The following is a 21155-nucleotide window of genomic DNA, read 5'->3' as shown; positions in this document are numbered from 1 at the left end:
CCAGAAGTGGCCAAGTATCCCAGGAACTGAAACAGAAAACTATGGGTAGCTGCTATGCATGTCAAACCTCTGAACTTTCTTTGGCAATGARCATCCAGAGCTGTTTAGGGCACTAGCACTCATGCTAGGAAATGGAGGAGGTTTTTATTTGGTTTTCCAYAAATATAGACATGAACTTCTGCCAGGTTGTTTGCATTAGGTTAATATTAMTGTAGTGTACAGGTGTTACTATGAGCTGTGAAAGTCTGCTGTCTGTTTCTAGCCCTGTAAAGAACAGAGTGTGGTGCTGTAAATATTAGCCCAGGCACAGAAGTTTACTCAGCCCTTTTCCATGCTACCTCCCCCAGTAGTACTCTGATAGTAYCCCTGACAAATGGCCCAGTCTCAGCATCTTTTGCACTTCCCAGTAATGCGCTCTGATTTTGACTTCAAAAGGGCTGTAGTGATCAAATACTGAAAAAAAAAAAAAACCCCAAAAAAACCAAACCAGCAGAAGCACCAGAAAAAAAAAAAAACAAACCAGCAGAAGCACCAGTATGCTATAATCTACAAAAGATTAGTACTACACAAAATAAGGTACAACTAACTCAGCACCTACGGTAAACAAAATACTTCCTAGGTCAAATCCAATCTTCACTGGCTGCGGCAGTCATGGGTGTAAGAGATGAAATGTCTAGCATATCACTGGAACTGCTATTTGTTTTAATACAATGATATACAGTAATTTCCATTCAGAAGAATTATCTCCCAACAGATCGCTGGAGTAAGCAGAAGGTCTAATCTTTTTAAAAACTCAAGAAGAGGAGTGCACCACTGAATTAAATTGTGAATACTTAAAGTATTTGCAGTTATTACCCTTTCTGTTGGGGTTTTCAGGCACATGGGGTAGGTCTCTCTACTTACGCCAACAATTGACCTACAAAACGTTTGCCTCATTTTCATATAGTGATGCTTGACATGCATGTGTTGGACTGTGACTTTTTCACATTGGTTAATTTGATCTTAAGATGCAAATGAAAAGGAAGCATCTGTTCCAAAGAAACACAACTGCCTAAATGCTGGGTGGGCTCTCGGAAATGCCATATTTTATGTGGCTGCAGACAAACAGCTCAATCAAGACAGAGCCAGCAACAGGTAAGAAACTGAAACAATAGCCTTCTTACCAAAGCAAAAATGAAGAAGGCACAAGCTCAGTCAYCCCTCCCACAGACCCAAGAATCACTCGGGGAGTCTACTCAAAAGCCAGTCAGCCTCTGTCACCTCCAAGAACACGCCCTCCGTCTGAGACTGAACAGTCCTTTACCGGAGTACACTCCCGAGGGTGCGCAGTCACAGCTCTGCTCTCGGTACTGAGGTGTGCTATAAAACAATAAACAAACGCCTTACGCAGCCCCTTCCAAAACGCCCCTTTTAAGGCGTTCCTACACTGCCCGGCCCCGGGCCCTGCGACTCCTCGGTCCCYCCGGGGAGAGCGGCCACGGCTTGATCCCCGCACCCTCCCCATCCCGCTCCAGCCCGACAGSCACCKGCCCGCTCCGCCCGCSGGGGCTCGCACAGGCGGCTCCCGGAGCCGGGGTGGGTCGGGCCGGGGGCGGTGCTCGCCGCCCGCAGCTCGACGGGGCGGGTCGGGCTCAGCAGAACCGAGGCGGGGCTGGCTGTAGCCTGAGAGATGCCGCCCGGGCGTTCGGAGCTACCGGCCGGCAGCATGGGGCTGGCGCTGCTCCTGGGGCTACTTCTCTCCCGAGCCGGTAACAGCGCCCGGGGCGCGGGTCGGGCTGGGCAGGGCGGCACCGTCTCCAYCTCTGTCCCGGCGGGCGCACCGCGAAACCTCCCGCACCCCGGTCCCGCCGCGGGGCCACTGCGGGTTGCGGGGGCGGCTCCGGGGTCGCGGCCGCTGGGGTTGACCGCTGCTCCCCCAGGTCCCGAGCGCGACGCTCCGGCCGCTCTCCCGGGCGCAGGTGGCGGTAGGAATTCGCCATTCAAACCGGGAAAGGCGGCGGCTGCTGCTTTGGCCCGAACGGGGAGCTCCAGTGTGGTTGTGGCCAAACCGGAGGGACGCTCTGGGGAGGGTAAGGTCTGCCCTTGMAGGCAAGGCGTGAGGAGGCGAGAGGCGATATCGGGAGCCGACCCCTGAATGCGGCCGGAYGGGCACAACGCGAGGATTCGCCTGAGCTGGTCCCGGCTGCGCCGCGCTTTCGCTGGCTTTGCCCGGTGCAGTTTTTGATACCTACCCGCCGTGCATTCCCCCTCTGCAATGCTTCATGCCCATAGTTTTTCGAGAGGAGGCTCAGTTTGYCAAGACCAATCCAAGGAACTCCTGCAGAGATGCAGCTGATTGTTCTACTCTTCCTCCTATTACTGCCAAATCACAAGGGCTGAGRATGGAAAAGACTCCTTTTTCCAGTTAATCTCTTCTTCAGTCTTCAAGGCTGATGTGACTAGGAATAAGGAAATTAGAAACTGCTCGGAAGCATTCCTAGTTTCTGGCCAGGGATGCTTTGGAGTGASAGAGAGCTGAGCAGCTTTTGACTGCTAAAAGATGGGCTGCTGCACTTAGACCACAGTAGCACTGGCAGCYATATGATTATGAAAGATTTCTCACAATTTGCCCAGTCCAAATGCCGATGCTGCTTTGGTTATCTTATTTAATAAAGGAAGGCCTTCCCTTCTGAAATCGTTGTCTCTTTAAATAGTATGGTGCAYCAGGGGCAACAGGATAGACATATGTATATGACAGGACATTGAAAAGGGAGAATAAAGGTGTATTATCTATTCATTTTTTAACATAAAAGCTATAAATAATCATAACCTGTTAATTGGTTATTACCTTTTAATTTTTTTTTTTTTTAGACTGCACATGGGGTGCAGTGCATCTTTAACATGTTCTGCAACCCAGACCATAGATCTAGGAAAGAAATAGCTTTCTCATTCTTTCACATTGCTGGAATACTAAGACAAGGTTTTTAAAAAATGAAATAACTTGTTACATTTCAGGGCTTACAACAATGCATAGCTATTAAGTTATGTCTGTAGAAGAGCACTGTTTTAAATGTGTGGTTTAGAGCAGCTTCACCTGAACCCACTGTGCTGGGTACAAACATTTCTGATGAGATATTTTTCAGGGAGCTTGAAAAGTCATCAAGTCTCTATGTAAGAGCAAGGTGAACTACAAAGTTCACAAAGTTGCTAGAAGAACAAAGAAACTTATAAAAGTGAGACAGAGGTAGAGAATATTACTGGGCTGTAGGAAAAGTAGAAAGTTTGAGAAGCAGGCTGGCATAGAATTATGCATTCTACTGCTTACAGCGAATAAACTGATGAAGCCAGCAAAAGTGAAGGAAGTGAGAGGACGAAGTATATGGTGAAGATGGCATACTGGGTAATATGAGTTGTACCAAGATTTTTTCTAATTTATAGTGATGGCAGATTGAAATAGTACTACGGTGCCTGCTGAACAAGAGGGTGATAGCTAAGATAATGTAACCAAAGAACACTAAAGGTGTAAGGCTCAGCATGGTCATTTCCTAAAACCAGCCAAGCAATATTGACCTGAAGGGAAGAAACATACCAGCTTATATATAAATTTTATTAACAAACTGTCTTGTTCCAAGACTTCATTTTATTWGTACTGTAAACATAGATTCATATACTGCAGAAATTAAGAAAGATTACAGACCGAATTCATCTACTCATGACAACATAATCACAAAATCATAGAAAGCCTTGGGCAGGAAGGGACCTGAAGGATCATCTTGATCCACCTTCCTTACATGAACAGGGACACCTTCCATTAGACCAAGTCCCATCTAACCTGGCCTTGGACACTCCTAGGGACGGGCAGCCACAGCTTCTCTGGGCAACCTGTGCCASAGCATTTCCACCCTCTGAGCAAAKAATTTCTTCCTAACATCTAATCTAAATCTTGCTTTTTTTATTTCAAAATTCTTCCCCCTTGTCCTGTCACTATCRGCTATCCCTCCTTTRTTATAAGTCCCCTTTAAGTACAGGAAGGGGCTTTAAGGTCTCCCGGGAGCCTTTTCTTCTCCAGGCTGAATARCTCCAGCTCTCTCCTGTCTCCATAGCAGRAGGTGCTCCAGCTCTCGGAGCATTTTTGGGCCTCCTCTGGACCCACTCTAATACATTGATGTCCTTCCTATGCTGAGGGCCCCAGGGCTTGGATGCAGCACTGCAGGTGGGGGTCCCATGAGGGYAGAGCAGAAGGGCAGAATCTACTCCCTCTACCTGCTGGCCATGATGATTTTGATGCAGCTCAGAACATGTTTGGCTTTTTGGACTGCAAGTGCACATGACCAGCTCACCCATGAGAATCTCGAAGTCCTTTTCTGTAGGGCTGCTCTCGATGAGTTCATCTCCCARTCTGGACTTGGATCTGGAATTGCCCTGACCCRGGTGCWGCACCTGTATTTGGACTTGTTGAACTTCATGGGGTTCTTATGGGCCAAGCCTTCATCTGCATTTTTGGCAGGGATTTTAGGGACTAGGTTCTATGTACTTTAACTGACTGCACATCAGCACTTCTGTATGAAGCTACTTGCATCCTATATTAAGAATTCATTTYAGTATGCAAAAAATACACATTCTTAAGTCTTCAGGCTCAGTAAAGTAGTTGGTTTTATACCCTATAAATGGCCTTCTCAGTACATCTCTTAATGACCAGCATATGCTTTGGTAATTGCAGTAGCACTGACTCACAGYACACAGTATGGTGTTACTATGTGCTTATTGCACTGCGGTTTTCAGTGCCCAGATAGAAAAGCTTCTTCAAAGCAGGCCTCAGCAACCTCAGGGTTCCACAGGGATTGACTAGTCCATAAAATACAGAGCAATCCCTGATCCTGGCCAAGTTGAATAAAATTATTTTTGAGACTTTTTWAACCTTTTGTTCCCTCTTTCATTTATACACATCCGTTTGTTTCTAAATGGAGACAGCTCTTGTTCCTTACTACTCCATATGAAAGGTCCCAACAAGTTCTGCCTCTTGCAAGGAGTCCTTGTTGAAGACAGGATCCCTGCAGAAACAAGGACAAGGTGCTAGTGCAGTACACATCTTGACTAGGGTCCTAAAAATCTTTTCTCTACTTGATCAGGAGACCTTGTGGCTCTGCCCAGGAGTGACTGTGTTGTGGCAGAGCAGCTGTGCCTCTCCGACTCCACCTGCAATGCCACATACAGAACCCTGGAAAACTGTGCCCTGGCCAAGACTCGCCTCCTTCCACTGGATCACGATAGCAGGGTCAGATGTCTGAATGCAGAGCTTGACCTTGGGAACAGCTCTTTGCTGCACTGCAAGTGTCATCGGCGCATGAAGAGACAGGAGCACTGCYTACGCATTTTCTGGACCGTTCACTCCAGCATGACAGATGGTGAGATGAAATAAAACAAATTTACAAGTTACTARTAAGGCTTGTGCCTGCCATCTGAAAACAGCTGTGAAAGTCTACTTCCAACACTGTAGGTAATTGCTCTGTGACCATACCTAGTAGTAAAGAGGATTTATTATTGCTCTGTTTGATAAGCAGAGAAAACTGGTCTGGTCTGGGACCAGTCCTTCAAATACACCAGCAACCCTAAGAGACAGACAGCTACACTGAGATAGTTAAATTTAGTGCTGTGAAAAATACTTCAAAATGATCCTGTCTTTCCATCGCTGAAAACACACGTGATTGTGACACACATTGCTATGGCATTCCTAAGCATTCTGCTGCTTTCTTTCATGGGATGTTTCTACTTGACCTCTCACTAGAGCCTGTCTGTGCTGCTCAGCTGCTCACTCTTACTGAACCTGAAAAATCCAAATGACAATGTCGACCAAATTCCAGCTGGACAAAATGTAACAAGGGTTTTACACAGTAATAACTTTGCATTTCCAGCAGAACCATTCTTGGCATTTGCCTTTGAGTGAGACAGTGCATTTYTGAGCTCCAGTCTGAGGAAAGAACCAGACATAAATAAGATGAATATCCATTTAAGAATAAACAAACAATAAATAAATACAGCTGGTCACAAAGCATTTCTCTGGTCTCCCAATGCATAAAATACCTTATATCTTGCCTAGGTTATTTCAGTTTGGAGACCTCTCCCTATGAGAATCCAGCAAATGAAGAACACTGGAAGACAGATTATAATAAACTGGCAGCTCTGGTATCAGGTAAGAATTGTAATGGTTACATGATATAATGCTGCCCTCTCTTTATCTTTTCATGGGTTGAAGATTATTACGAAGACTTCGGGGTAATGGCCCCTTCAATCAGAGGAATGCCTGCTCTGGATACTTGTCTAAATTTGTCACCCCTACCAAGTATAAGTATAACCACAGATCTAGGCCCATCAAACCCACAATGACCCATTTTCTGAAACAAGTACCCAACCATGACCCAATTAAAAAAAAACTTTTGTAACTAGTATAATTACAGTCTCATACTGCAGGCACATAGAAGGACTGATTTGCGTTGTTCTCTTTTATTTTTCGAATTTGACCATCAAGAAAGGAGCACTCCTGCTTCAATACAGAATCTCTTCTGGAATCTTGTTTCAATGTCTTTGTGTTCTTTTGGCTTCATAGGCTCACAGTTAGCAGGAGATGCAACAAATCCATGCCTGAAAGCAACACATGTCTGTAATCTGAGCAAGAAGTGTTTTCGTCTGCGCACAGACTATGCCTCCATCTGCACTAAAGGRGCAGGAAGTGAGGATGTGTGTGACCGGCGCAAGTGCCACAGAGGACTGAGAAACTTCTTTGAGAAAGTTCCTGAGGATTTCACCAAAAGGATCCTGTTTTGTCCATGTCAGGATGAATTTTGTGGAGAAAGACGCCGGAAAACTATTGTTCCTGATTGTTCCTTCCAGTATAACACCAAACCAAATTGCCTCTGGCTTCTGGACTCCTGCTTAGAAGATCATATCTGCAAGTAGGTCAGGTAGCGGAGGATATTACTAAGAGAACAACATCGACACTGATGGTCTCATTTTCCTTCCTACAGATCCCGACTGGCTGACTTCCAACAAAATTGTCAACCTGCAGACATGTCTCCAGATGGCTGCTCTCTGCACAACCATGGTGCATGCCTGCAGGCTTACATGGGGATGATTGGTAAGTGATCTCCGCAGGAACATAGAGGGTGGATGCTTTCAGGCCACAAACTTGCAGGCACACTGATGCCAGGTGAAGGACCACCCTGRTCTCCTGCAGGAGGTAGTGCTCAGTATACCAGTGAATATGCCTTACTAATTGATGCTAGTGCTCTCCCTTGCCTCTGCGGCAAATGCCTCTGAATCCAAAGAGAGCYCTTTCATTGCATTTTTTGCTGTGCTTTGCCTCATCCTTGCCTGGGATTTCTGAACATCTCTTTGCATCATCAGCTGGTGCAAAGCTCTTTATATGCCTCGTCAAGAGGGCTCTGTGGGCTTGTGTGAAGCAATTCCTGATGCTGGAGTTATGTCCCATCACAGCAGTGATTAAACATTTTTTATCATTGCATGACTTTTGGACTCCTGATGGCTTGTTAGTATTGTGCACACTATGTTTTCAGGRTCAGCCAGAGACCCTGAGCATAGCACTACCAMCTGTTAGAAGGAAGGTCATCTTTGRTTTTMGTTGTTTACTSTCTAGAAACTTACTAATACTTTTTCAGAGTGCCTCAAAGGAGGATGTAAAGAGCAGCAGTACCTCAGAAGCTGAAAATCTTGACTACACCTTCCATTTTTGCAGATGGCTCTGCTGGTTTTGTGCTAAATGAACACTGCCTGTATGGTACACTACAGGTGTGCAGTATTTGTTTGGCAAAAGACACCTGGCTACTCAGTGTTGCCAGCTACACAAGAAGCGAGAGTACCTTTTGCTGCCATATGTCAGTACCACAGCCGAGTCCCCGCAGGTGCTTCAAATCCTAAAATAAAAATCCTTCACAATTTAATGCTTGCACTATTTTCAGTTCTCAATACATCTCACAATCAGAGCGCCCGAGTCAGGGGTAGCAATCTCAACACTTTCTCACAGCCCAGCAGACTTCATGTAGGTTCACCAGGTCTGGGTGACCTAGCTGGCACTTCTGTCTCATCTGGGTTACACACTTATCACAGKTGAAGGCTTCTGCCTCCAGGGCAGCATTTCCTTTAGTATAACATGATTCATAATGCTTCTTTCGTCTGGGGGTTTGGGACAGGCACACCCATGACACCCAATTATGTCAGTAACTCCASTGTGGACGTCTCCTTGTGGTGTACATGTGAAAGCAGCGGCAACCAGAAGGAGAAGTGTGACCAGATACTCGGCATGTTTGGGAGCAACAAATGCCTTGGTAAGCATCAGTCACATCAGAAAAACWGCTCAGCACAGGGAAACGTAAATTCTGCGGTTTCATGATCCTGTGTTGCACTGCTCTTATGTATAGTTCTGTCTTTTGCAATGTCTCCATGATCTCTGCAACCTATGGTACCAGCCTGGATCTGCTCTCAGAAGTGTTTCTGTATCTTTTGGCAACATTTCTGTTCATCTCAAACACCCTTGAAGCTATTTCCAAACACCATTCAAATGAAGGGCAGTGCAAAAACATCACCAAGGGGAGGTCAGATGTGCTGTATCCATAGGTTGCTAAGTGACAACATCAGTGTACCAGGATTATGGGGTCAAAATTCCCCTCCTTGGCCTCTGTTTCTGTGCTCACCCCTGGCCCTCAGTCAAGGTAAGYAGATCCTGACGCAGCCTGTTGCTAGATTCAGCGTAGTAGTCCTGTCCTTTCTGCAAAAGTCCTGTTACATGCAACTGTGTAACCCTAAGTCTGTATTCCTTTTATCTCCCCAGCATTTTAGCAACATAYCTTAATGAGATTTAAATATTTTATGTTTTTAAAAGCTTTGAAAGGATATAAAGGAAAATACCACAATGACATAAATGATTCATATTTAAACCTACCTCCTGCAGTATATATAAGCCTTACACCYAGCACTATAGAAACATCTACAATTTAATCATCTCATCTGAGATACTACAAACCTGCCCCTTACAAAATAGAGTTGGGAAAGTCACAGAAGGACCCAAACGTCTTCAAGTACAGTTCAAACTATTTTTGCAGTCTGCTCTACCTCACAAGTAAAYCCACAAAATGTCAGGCCATTCATTGAACAGAGAATTCATATTTTCTAAATCAAGGCCAYGCAGCCTGCGAGTGCATTTCCTAAAATAGCTTCTCTAGACTACTGTTCACTAGACTCCAAGGTGTGCCCAAGRAAAGCACAGTAAAACTCTTGCTTTACTTCTGTTTGCAGAAAATACCATTTGGTCTCAAATGCACCTGAAGCAGACAGCTCTAGAAATACAGGAAGACTTACTTTATTCATCTTCCCTAMGCTTCCAAGGAGACAGTGCCAGCACATCTCTCTCTTCAGCAATGTCCCAGGTACGCAATGCTTTGTTGCCTTCACAAAGCAGCTAGTTAAGTAGCCTAGAGACATTAGGTGAAAAACCYTGGATCTGGAAATATGTGACCTTGGACATCAAGCCAAGGGGTGCCACCTGCATGCAGAACAGTGGACCACTCCACCTTAAGTTATTCCTTCCACAGACAAGCAGAAATAGGTGGCCATATGTCTGGCCACAGCAGTTTCAATAGTCTCACCTTAGTGCTCAGAACTGGAGGTTCTRCAGCTAGAAGTTTGAGTTAAATGTCTAACTGGGATTCATCCCTCCTTTTCATTTCCTAGGTGGCTGAAGGGAAGACTCAGCGAGACAGCTCTGAACAGAGCGCTATGCCTATGGCCTCCTCTGTATATTCTGGAGCTGCTGCTTCCTGGCCTTCTCTGGCTCTGCTCCTGCTCCTGCTCCTSAGCTCACATTAACTTGGCATAAATGGAATCTTTCCTTCCCATAAAATTMATATTATTCCATGGCATGTCCCAATACAGATTTACCTTTGGGAAACAGAAGTCTTTCAGACAAGAGGAATAGAACAGCCTTAACCCAGACTGGCAACCACTTGAAACCTCCCCCATAACTTGCACCCTGCTTTCTCTTCAGTTTGCACTGAGCTCTGCAGATATGRTTCTCACCATTGCTTCTGCTATGTACACATTTTGAATAASAGGCTAATGCTCCAGCTTAATAGGTTCAAACAAAGGTCTGATTTATCTCAGAATTTGTGCAGGGTTTGGTTTCTGACTGCAGGAGTGACCTGACAGTGTCTCCAACCACCCCACCATCTGGAACTCCTCCCCAGGTATACAATCTTTGAACAGTTTGGTTTGAAGGGATGTTAAAAATCACTTAACTCCAAATCACTGCTGTGGGTAGGGACCACCTTCCACTCGACCAGGTTCAACCTGGCCTTGAACACTTTGAAGGGATGGAGCAGCCACAGCTTCTCTGGGCAACCTGTGCCAGGGTCTCACCACCCTCACAGGAAACAATTCTTTCCTAGTATTCAATCTAAACATACCCTCTTTCAGTTTAAAACTCTGGTTCCATATCCTGTCCCTAGACACCCTGGTAAAAAGTCTCTCTCTGTAATTATCATTCCCCCTTACATATTGAAAGGCCACAAGGTTTCCACAGAGCCTTCTCTTCTCCAGGCCAAACCGCATCAACTGTCTCAGCCTTTCTTCATAGGAGGGCTGGTTCCAGCCCTCACGTAATTTTCATGGCCTCCTTTGGACCTGCTTGAGGAGGTCCGTGCCTGTCATGTACTGGGCACCCCAGAGCTGGATGCTGAACTCTGAGTGGGGAGGAATCACCTCTTGACCTGCTGGCCATGCTTCTTTTTATTTAGCCCAGGCTGCAGGATGGTTGTCTGGGTTGCAAGTGYATTTTACTGACCCATGTCTAGTCTTCCATCTAACCATATGTCCAAGTCCTTTCCTGCAGGGCTACTCTCAATCCCTTCACTCCCCSRCTCTGTATTGATACTGGGGGTTGCCCCAAACCAGGACCTTGCACTTGGACTTGTGAAACTAATGAGGGTTGTTTGTATCCAATTCTCAAGCCTATTAAGGCATAGAGTAGAGCATATTGTCCTAAAGACTAGAAGTCTGTGCTTCAGGGTGGGTTGCAAGGAAAGCTCGATAAACATACACATGAAGTCCCTGGTAAACACCATCTCTGGATTACTTTCAGTTGCCTTTTTAAACTAATTCTCTTAATTATATGAAAAATACCAGTCMAGATCAAGGACATTATACTAGAGTTTATATTCTTGCTCCATTCTGTTTTGCAACATATATATCATCCATTGTTGYGGCTAACAACACACTTGAGTTTTGTTGTTCAAAATGAACTGTGCTCATCTTCAGTAAATTTAGTCTTWTCTAGCAAAAGATGATCTTGCCTGGCCTCAGAACGAACCTTCTCCAYAAGCCTTAGAGAATGCATTTGGCTCACTGAAGGTGTATTGGCCACAAACCCCTGGGACATTCAATGGCAAAAATCTCCTTATACCTGTCCACATATTCAAGTTACCACTGTCCCCTTCCAGCCACCTGCCCCATCTCTTCCTCCTTTGCCAAGTGCTATTTCATGACCTGTTTATTCTGAATGTAAATGTGTGCAYTGTGTAACTGCTGTTAGTTTGTATTGCATTTGTCTGTTGAAATGTGGTGTTAAGTGAATATTGATTTTTGAGCACAGGTTAACAGTCTACAATCCTGTGCTAGAGTTGCCTCATCAGCCAGCCTACATTTTCAAATAGACTGAAATTCAGCTCAAAACAGCTCCTTCATGTACACATATAGTGCCCATTGCTCATCCTGAGAGGCAACTGATCTGAACAATACTATGCACATCCAAACAGGATTACAATCCTGAACAGAGGCAGAATAGCTGAGTATTTCTTTTATCTTGTGCATTATCTGTTGCCAGGGAAGCACCAACTAGGTAATACGCTATGGTTCCCAGTCACTGTCAGACACCTTATTACAGAATCTTACACTGTCACCAGTATCAAAGTAACTATCCTTCTGCAGTGTTAGTATTTCCATTTCCAGTTCCAGACTTCTATTTATTTCCAAGGCAGGCAGAGTAAAGCAATTGTGCATGCAGCAGAATCATCTCCTCTGTCACACAGAGAAGCAATGTATTATCTCCATGCAGTAGGAACAAACAGATCTTCTTAAACAGGAGTACTAATGCTGGTATATCTCATTACCTACTGAAATATGGCTATTTGGAGCAAGAGACAGCACTGTTTCCACAAGTTTGCTACCTTATTAATAAAAACAGAGTCCATGTAACCATAATATAGTATCTACATTAGACTATCCTTCATATGGTGGGACTTAGAAACGTGTCAAGACTCTTGACTGTTATCTAATAGCATATGTCATCTTCAGAAGTTAATGGACAGTGACAAGGGAAGAAGAAAATGTTATTCTTTCCACTCTTCCACACAACAGAAAGAATGCTTGTGAAAATAATGGAGTACATTTCTGATTGATCTTTACCACACACACTGGTACACAAGTGATCATCCAGTCATCTGCACTGTGATCTTTCCTCTTTCCCAAATTTAGTGCTGTAATACAGCTTGATATGGAAAAAGGAATTAGCATTTCGTTATTCATGTTTAGGGCACGAAATCCCTACTACGAAGATTATTGATTGTAATTGTAGTCTTCTGTAATATCCTGGATTGCAGGAAAATGCTTGACACTCAAACAAATTATGCTTTAGACGGAAATTGAACCAAAACATTGTCAGTTTGTTTTTTTTCCAAGCGTCCTGCATCCCTTTCACATTAACCTTTATATAGATAGCTGCCTCTTAGCTTGTCCATCAATAACTGCAAGCAAAATTCACTTCTAACCACACCTGCGTTCACAGGTACTCCCACTGCTGTGAGTACAAAACCATTTTCACTTAGATTTTTTTAATACCTGATCTCCAAATATCAATTTTCATCTACACATCATATATGCATGCACAAATAACTGCTACTAGAAATGTAATGCCAGTATCAGTATCAATTCAGTTCTGTTAGCACCACCAACATTCCAAGACTGGCACATTTCCGAAATTCATTCAGAACAGCTTACTAACTATACAACAGGGCCATTTACAACTCCCCCCCCCATCAGCTTCTGCTCCTGGAAAGCAGAATACACCATCCTGTGGGCACCTGTGGTCTCAGAAAAGATAATYCACAAAATACAGAAATAATCCAATAAAAATTCTCTATCCAGACAGTCTTAACAATGACCTTTCAGCAAGCATATAAGAGGAGAGAACCTTCTAGTTACTATAATGTAGATTATTTTTTAGAGAGTAAAATGATGTGAGGTCTGACTAATAAAATTTATCTTGCAACTCTAGAAAACTCTCCTGCCTTCCTTTGCATGTCTTAGAAGACACTCGTCTCCACTACTGGAGGAATTATGGGAAAGAAATGCAAAGAACAGACAGAGCTAGAATCTCTTACAAAGCAGTCTTGACAACTTTTACGGATATCACTCATTGTCARGTACTTCAGATGTGGCTTCTAGAACTCTGATAGAGCCTTAGATCCCTTAACATGATCTAATTTAACATTTACAAAGGGCATTCATATAGTCCTCCAGCAGTGAGCTCAGCCAACTGTTAGGTAAGTGGTTTCTTGTGACAAGTGGGAAAAGCAATACACATTTCTTACCCGAGGTCTTAAGCAAGGTGATGCCAGAGACAAGCCTTGGATTCTGAAGTCCAAAATTAGTGTCCTTGACTCATTCACATCATTCCCACTGCCTCCAAGAAATGCCTATGTTTTAGTAAGAATCAAGTGGCTGCAGTTTTCCTTTCAGAATGGGGAACAATATGTTATTGCAGATGAGGAAAAGATAAAGCACTTTGTTTCCAACAGTGATTCCTGGCTACAGACCCCTGGCACACCTCTTAACATCTGCTGACAATAAAAGGTAACTTGAAGTTAACAGGAAAGTGCTACAGRTTCAGCATCTATAAAGAATTTAAAATGTCTTTTTCAATACATTTTTAAAATCATGTCACTCTATTTGCCAAAATTATAGGAAACTTTACACAAGAATGAAAAGGAGAATTGTCAGAGTAATCTTTGAGGTGTCCATGAACCAGGCAAAGGTTTTGGGGACAATAGTGTAGAAAGAGGAAGCCAACCAGCACTGCTGAGCTCCACAGGATCCTCCAGCACTGCTATGGAGTCACAACCCACAGCTATTCCACAGCTGCTTCCCCCAYTGAAACACATCTTGCTAAATACAATCAGAGGCTAATCGCTTCTACCCCAGGGACTTTGTGGCTGAACCTTTTTTCATTTGAGGCAGGGTCGGTTGAGGCTGAGCTTGGTTAGTCTCTAATGGAAGCTCTTCTGATAGGTGATTAGCCCTCCTCCAGGAAGTGACTTGGTGTTTGGGTTTCTTGCAAACCCCAGGGTTAGAAGAGGTCAGGGGATGCTGCACTTTCTCCAAGTGCCTGCATGAACATAGCCCTACATATTTTCCATTTACAGCTGATCACCTCCATTATCCCCAAGCTAGGAGGAGATGATCAGCAATTGTTAAGTGCTTGAATCAGACTAATAGCTTGCTGCTAATTCCCCCAGTAATGGGAATCTAAATTCCTGGTAAACAAACGGACTGCTTTTCACACACAGGGATGAATGCCAAAAGCCTAATATTAGAGCTCTGGAACTAAAGCTTTTAGAGCAATCCTGTCCACTCAAAGATGTTTAATGACATTATGTACTAAATAATTAGAAAATGAAGGCTCACTTGGAATCAATGGGTACTGTCTAATCAAAATGACAAAGGGGTTCTACCCTTTTTAAAACAAGTTTATACTAAAATGGTGTACCTGATAAATGGCGCTGATAACTATGTCTTTACCTTTGGGCAGAACAAACAGACATTAAGCTAGCACAAAATAATTGTGTGATTTTTGCCTCATCTTTCTTCTCACCGGTCTCATCTGTTTTACTGTAAGRCATGTAATTCAGCTGTTCCTTGCCCCACCAGATGACAAAATTTATTAAGCAACACTCAAATCACTTATCCTGGTGCAGAGAAAAGCATCTTTGCCTTTGCTTTACTGTATGGCCAGAATCACAGAATTCATACCATGAGACGCTTCAAGAGTTAAGAGGTATGGACTGGACCCTCTAGAAGAACTTTACAAGCAGAATTCCTAGTGAGCCTGAGAACACAGAAGATTATCTATACACAGAGATAAATGTAGAAAGATTGAGAAATGTTCTACTGATAATATGGCTGAATTAAAATTAATTAGTATATCACATGATATTCTTATCTCCAAATTGAAGAGATACAGGTTTGAAGGGTGGACTAATTGGTGGATAAGGAATTGGSTGGATRGATGCAACCAGAGAGTTGTGGTCAATGGTTCTRTGTCCACACAGGGTGAGCAAAGTGCCACTGCACTCTTCTCCCTTTCACCATTTTTCCCCACTTTATTTTCTATATAAGTTTGCCTATTAGAGAGTCATATTATAGGTCACTGAGCCTCACTGCAAGAAACTGAAATTTCTTTAACTGTTCTTTACTGCACTCAGTTACTTGCTCTCCAGCTTTCCAAACCATCAGCTTTTTCTCTTTCTTTTTTTTYCCCCTCTCTCTGAAGAATCTTTTGATTAACTGAAGTCAATTTTGCTAAGTGCTAGTGACTCTAAGAAGCTTGTTTTTTCAGTGATCCCCAGGGTTTTATTATTACTTTATTATGTTTTCAGGGCTACAAAACAGGAATTGCTCAGTCTTTCTGTAGAAATGGGAGATTAGCAGCTAATTCTTCTAGTCTCAAGTTCTTTGGATTTCACATCCATCATTCCAGAGTATGTGCATCTGTTACAATAGTTCTAGCAGAAGTCAGCTAAGAGATTTTCCATCTTTCTTTTTTTCTCAATTTCAATCCGTTCTTGTACAAAGATAGATTTTAATGTATGAGGAATCCAATTCCACAAATACACTACACAGCCAATGGCTATTCTTCTCCCAACTGGGAGCTGCAGTGGTATCACAACAGAAGCTCTGTTGCCACTTTGCTGGTCTGAGCAGGCCCTGCTCCCTCAGCCTTTCCTCATAGGAGGGATGCTCCACTCCCTTCATCATCTGCACAGCCTTCGGCTGGACCCACTCCAGGAGCTCCATGTCTCTCTTGTACYGAGGAGCCCAGAACTGGACACAGCACTTCAGATGTGGCCTCACCGGGGTTCAACAGAAGGGCAGGATCACCTCCCCTGATCTGCTGGCGATGCTCTTTCTAATGCATCCCAGGATCCCACTGGCCTTCTTGGACACCAGGGCATGCTGCTGGTTCAGTGACATTTTGATGTCCAGCAGGTCCTTCTCTGCAGCGCTGCTGTCCAGCAGGCCACCCCCAGCCTGCACCAGTGCTTGCAGTTATTCCTCTCCAGGTGCAGGACCCTGCATTTGCCCTTGTTGAATTTAAGGATTTTTTCTGCTCATCTCTGCAAGTGGTCAGGGTCCCCTTGAAGGGCTCCACTACTCTTTAGAGGTATCAGCCATTCCTCCCAGTTTTGTATCATCAGCAAACCTGCCGAGTAGGCAACTACCCCCTCATCCAAGTCATTGATGAAYTAGTTAAACAGCCCTGGGCCCAATACACTACTTTGAGGGACACCACTARTGACAGACTTCCAACTAGACCCYGTGCCACTGATCATGATCCTCTAGGATCTGCCACTCAGTTTTCAGTTCATACTGCAGCACCTGTCACTGAGTTTGAAGCTTCTACAGAGGTAAAAATGTAAGAGATACCTGAGTTCACACTATTTTTTCTGAGACTCCCAACCTTCTCCCAAAGTAAATGGACAAAYGCATATGTGGCAATAGCACACATAATGAACCCAAACAGCTGCTCATAATGAACTTCTGCAGACTAGTGTCTTTAACTTATTAAATCATATAAGAAAACTGGCATTTTATTTTTTTGTATGTAGAAATCAAAATTTCCCAAAATGAGARCAGGTGGTTTGTAATTTTGGCAGCATGGTYTCACAAGCAGATTGCCCATTCCAGTCTAGCAATGTTTTTAGCTTGATTTAAGTCCTTTACATCTCACGGTTGTTTCATAACCTAAACCATACAAAGTGACCCAWTTATCCTCAGGTCTTCCTCTTTATCTCAATTTACACCTTTCTTGGCAGCCTCCAATCAGTCAAAGGAGGTAATAGTCCACAGGGAAGGAAGGTTTAGAAAAGCACCAGTCAGTGAAGCAGCCCTGGACAGGCTTCCCAGCAATGTAAGCCCTGGAAAAACCTGGCAGAAATGGAGACAGCAGAAAGATAAATTTGCTTCACAAGGTATTTAAAAGGAAAGTCAATCATTTYGATGGTCTATTTTGCACAGATTGAGATAATCCAGGCAAAATCTAACATAACAAAAGGACACATTTCATAACAAGAGGACAGCTTCAAGCAGGAGGCTCTTTTTCAGCCTAATGCAGATGTCAGTTAATTAGAGTAGAAGGTTATATCATTAGCAGCCAAATCAATATAAAAGGAATTAGGAGTTYGAATAGCAAGCTTCCCTGCTTTCCAGCACAGCACCCGGGGCTGTATTTAGCTAAAATTCAATACACATTAGTGGACAATCAGTGTAGTCTTGTATGGGGATGTCTTCTTGAAATACTTTAATTGGACTCTCTAGTGTTATCAGTGCTAAACAAGATGTCAGATTAATGTAGATGCCTTCCCAGATGGGACTGGCAATACACAGACTGGTGAAGCCMCATTTACTTCTATTAAAACCTCACTGGTTTTCCAACATGTATTAAGRGTATTATTTTCACAGTTATCTTAAGAGTGTCTGAAATGCATCTTTACATACAGCTGCTCCATCCTGTAAAACTCAGCAGTCCCCATACCAGCAACAGCAGATCCACCCCTTTTTGCCATTTCAGTCCCAGGTTTCATTACKCAAGAACCCATCAGTCACACCAGACTGAGAGTTTTTACCCCGTATTTAACACCYCTGGAGAGAATACAAATCTAAATTGAAATCAGAAAATGTAAAATACTCAATTGAGGACACCGTAACTAGTATGAGATTGAACACGGCAACATTACACATTGCAGTATACACTTCTCATGACAAAAATTGAAACCACTTCCCATTCTGYCTACTCCCAAGTAAAATTGCAACACTGTCTTGGTCCCCTAACTAGGAAGTTTTTTTTGTGTGTTGAATTTTGTTTTAAAGGCAGCATACACCAGTCACACTACAAATTTCTGCACAGTAGAGTGGATGTTGTAAAACAAAGTCAAATCTTTCCTCTGATATGTTTTATCTAACAAGATCAGAAACAAGCAGATCTACAGGACAGTACTGAAAGAAACAAGAATCATGTTCACATTACACAGATGTGTACAATCTAGGGATTTGACATTCCAAGCAGAATAGAAACTAATATTAACTATATCTAAGATGCCACAGAATATTTAGTTTAAATATTTTCTGACATAAATTTRAATTCCATAACTGACTAGGAACAGGCAGTACTGCAGCTAGTACTGACTGGCAGTATGATCTGACAAGAACAGTTACAATATCATGTGCTAAAGGAAACCAGCATCTGTAAGACAAACAAAATCAGTGACATGGAATTTTCMTTATTATTGTCTAGATGGGTAAGAAGGACAGCATGGAACATTATAGCAGACAGAGAAATACATTATCAGAGATATTACAGAACACAAGAATCAGAAATAAAAGTGAATTCTGGAATTCTAACTACACATGAGAAACAGCGTGTACATTTGGAGCAGATGTGCCCAATGTCCTGGAAAACTTTTGATTATCTTGGAAGTAGAGATTCCTTCAGAAAGAAGGGAATTCTGAGACGTGCCCCTTTTATTATAGAGGGCAAACCAATTTTGACCATATGGTTTCTACAACTCAATYGTAAAAGTTCTGGGAGAGACAAAGACACGAGCACAGTTCTGGTSTCCTATCTCCCTTCTGGCCATGACATGGCTCAATGGGAGGACAGTTTAAAGAAAAGTGCCTTGTCCCACTGATTTGGAAACTGCAGGTCTGATTTTAAGAGATTTCACTGCGTCAGCCCACCTATACACTAGCATTTTGTCAAAGGAAGTGACCAAAAATAACTTCTGATGCTCCATTTTGTATACCTTGAGAAGCTCAAGTGWCACAAAAGAAAGGGATTCTTAACAGAACACAGTCCTGCAAAGGAYTTAGCCATAAATGTAAGTGAATATGATAGGTGATTTGAATGTGATGTCTTTYCCACAAATTCTGAATGGCATAACATTTAAAAAAACCCCAAACAAAAGTCTTAATATCTCCCCCCCAACTGCCCTCCTCCTAAGAACTCTCTAAAATATTAATGCTTTTGTTAACTTTTTATTGTTTCAAAGGGTGTTTCAAGACCTATATTCTTAAAATACATGCATCTCTACTTCTATAAATTCCCATTCGAGGAGTTTATTTCAAGACCTTATTATATAGTTTAAATTCTCACATTTCACTTGAGCACAAAAAGGAGGATGATGATTGACAACTTTCCTCTTCTGTTTTCTCTTCCCAAGTCTCCATTCTTTCAAGACACAAGACACGAAGTTTGCCTCTATATTTCAGTGTCTTTTACCAAAAGCCTTCTTGAAACTGGTAACTGCTTGTGCAAAAGTATTCAACTTCAACACAAATTATAATGTCAGATTACAGATACTGGGCATCTAGACAAAATTCACAAAACTCTCTCAGAAACAGTTTAAAAGCATGAATTACAGAAAATATAAAAGTACTTCAATGGCCAGAGGTAACACTGAACATTCAGTTCACTGACATTCTGTATCAAAGTTAAACTGGAAGTCTTTATTACCTCAATTTCTGTTGATCTGTGGAAAATTCATAGGAAACAAGCTGTCACAGAAGTGACTATTGGGTTCTTTGGGCTTTCTAATYCATCATAATGCAGCTAGCACCAGACAATTTAAATACAATAAATTCTGTTTCAGAACAGCATCACTCTCAAATAAAGAAAGTAAAATCAATTATGTGCAGAACATACCTCAGTAATACTTAACCTTATTTCCTCGGGATGTCTAATATGATACACTGATACACCAAGGAAATAAATCCTGCACTTGYATCAGATCCAGTGACAACAGAAAACACTTCTGCAGCAACATGGTAGAAGTCTACATGTGCACTACTTTATCTTACATCCAAAACASTACACCTCAGTTAACGAGCTAGCAATTTAAATCTAATTAACACAGGTTGAAAAAGCATTGTAACCTAGCACTCACATTTACTTGGATATACACCATGTCCTCAGAAATTCTTCACTTGAGCAAGGCTTACAAATCATTATGTTCTAMAAGAACTGGTAAAATTTCAGGAGTCATCACAACTATACCAAAAAGTTAATTAAAATTAATTTTATCACCAGCTGAAGAAGGAGGGAAAAGTGACAGGACAAACCAAATATAAATAAGGATTTTCAGAAAAAACTTCGACATTTCCTGACATTAGAAATCTGTTCTGATATGCTCAGTAACAAAGCTCACACACAAAGAAACTACCAGCAGCTTTTTCACTTTCTTTTTTTAACCAGCTGCACTATTTTACATCCATGCACAGTTTCTGGAGGGAGAGTAGGGAAAAAAAAAATCATTGCATAGCAATAATTTTTATTTATTCCAGCATAAGTTTTCACCAATAAGGGAAGGGTCAATCCTGCTTTCCCAAATTCACTTCCCTCACTTTTGCCTTCAGTGACCACAGGAAAAAGCCAAATTAGTTTTTCATTACTGCCTAGATATACAGTCATTAGCACYGAAGGCAGGATGAAAGGTGTAGGACCAATACCGTACACTTGTGTCAGACAGCAGGGCCAGTGCAACCACAGGCTGCAGGATGTCAGCACTGCCCGGGCTGCTCATTGATTGCCGATTCCAACTGTGCACATGGCAAAAATGATCACTACCCCCCTGTAYTGTCGGCAGATGCCCTTCTCCTCCAAGACTTCTAGGATGCATAGCAGCAGACTAAATGCAACCCAAATTAATCTAGTACCTACAATTCTGCCTAATCATAATCTTGACCACTGGTTAAAACAAATTTCTCGGTCTCCTGAAAAAGGAGCATGTCCATTCTCCATTAAATCAGGAARTGCAGTTTACCAACAATTTGAAGGTTCTTGA

The 21155-nt window shown here is 42.7% G+C and overlaps 1 protein-coding gene across 1 annotated transcript; it reads left to right on the top strand.

Annotated features, from left to right (window-relative positions):
• Nucleotides 1-1669: 1669 nt before the first annotated feature.
• Nucleotides 1670-10357, top strand: GFRA3 (GDNF family receptor alpha 3). The gene is made up of 8 exons (XM_057384296.1): nt 1670-1964; nt 5109-5384; nt 6077-6169; nt 6584-6929; nt 7002-7111; nt 8184-8318; nt 9286-9416; nt 9721-10357. Exons 1-8 carry the CDS (start codon nt 1670-1672, stop codon nt 9853-9855), a joined length of 1521 nt encoding a protein of 506 aa, XP_057240279.1. The 3' UTR covers nt 9856-10357.
• Nucleotides 10358-21155: the final 10798 nt, after the last annotated feature.

The sequence above is a fragment of the Malurus melanocephalus genome, unplaced genomic scaffold, assembly GCF_030028575.1.
Source record: "Malurus melanocephalus ecotype Western Australia unplaced genomic scaffold, MMel_1.1 scaffold_696, whole genome shotgun sequence".
Lineage (NCBI taxonomy): Eukaryota > Metazoa > Chordata > Aves > Passeriformes > Maluridae > Malurus > Malurus melanocephalus.
The sequence above is the reverse complement of the archived record's forward strand: the minus strand, read 5'-3'. Positions and strand labels throughout refer to the sequence as shown.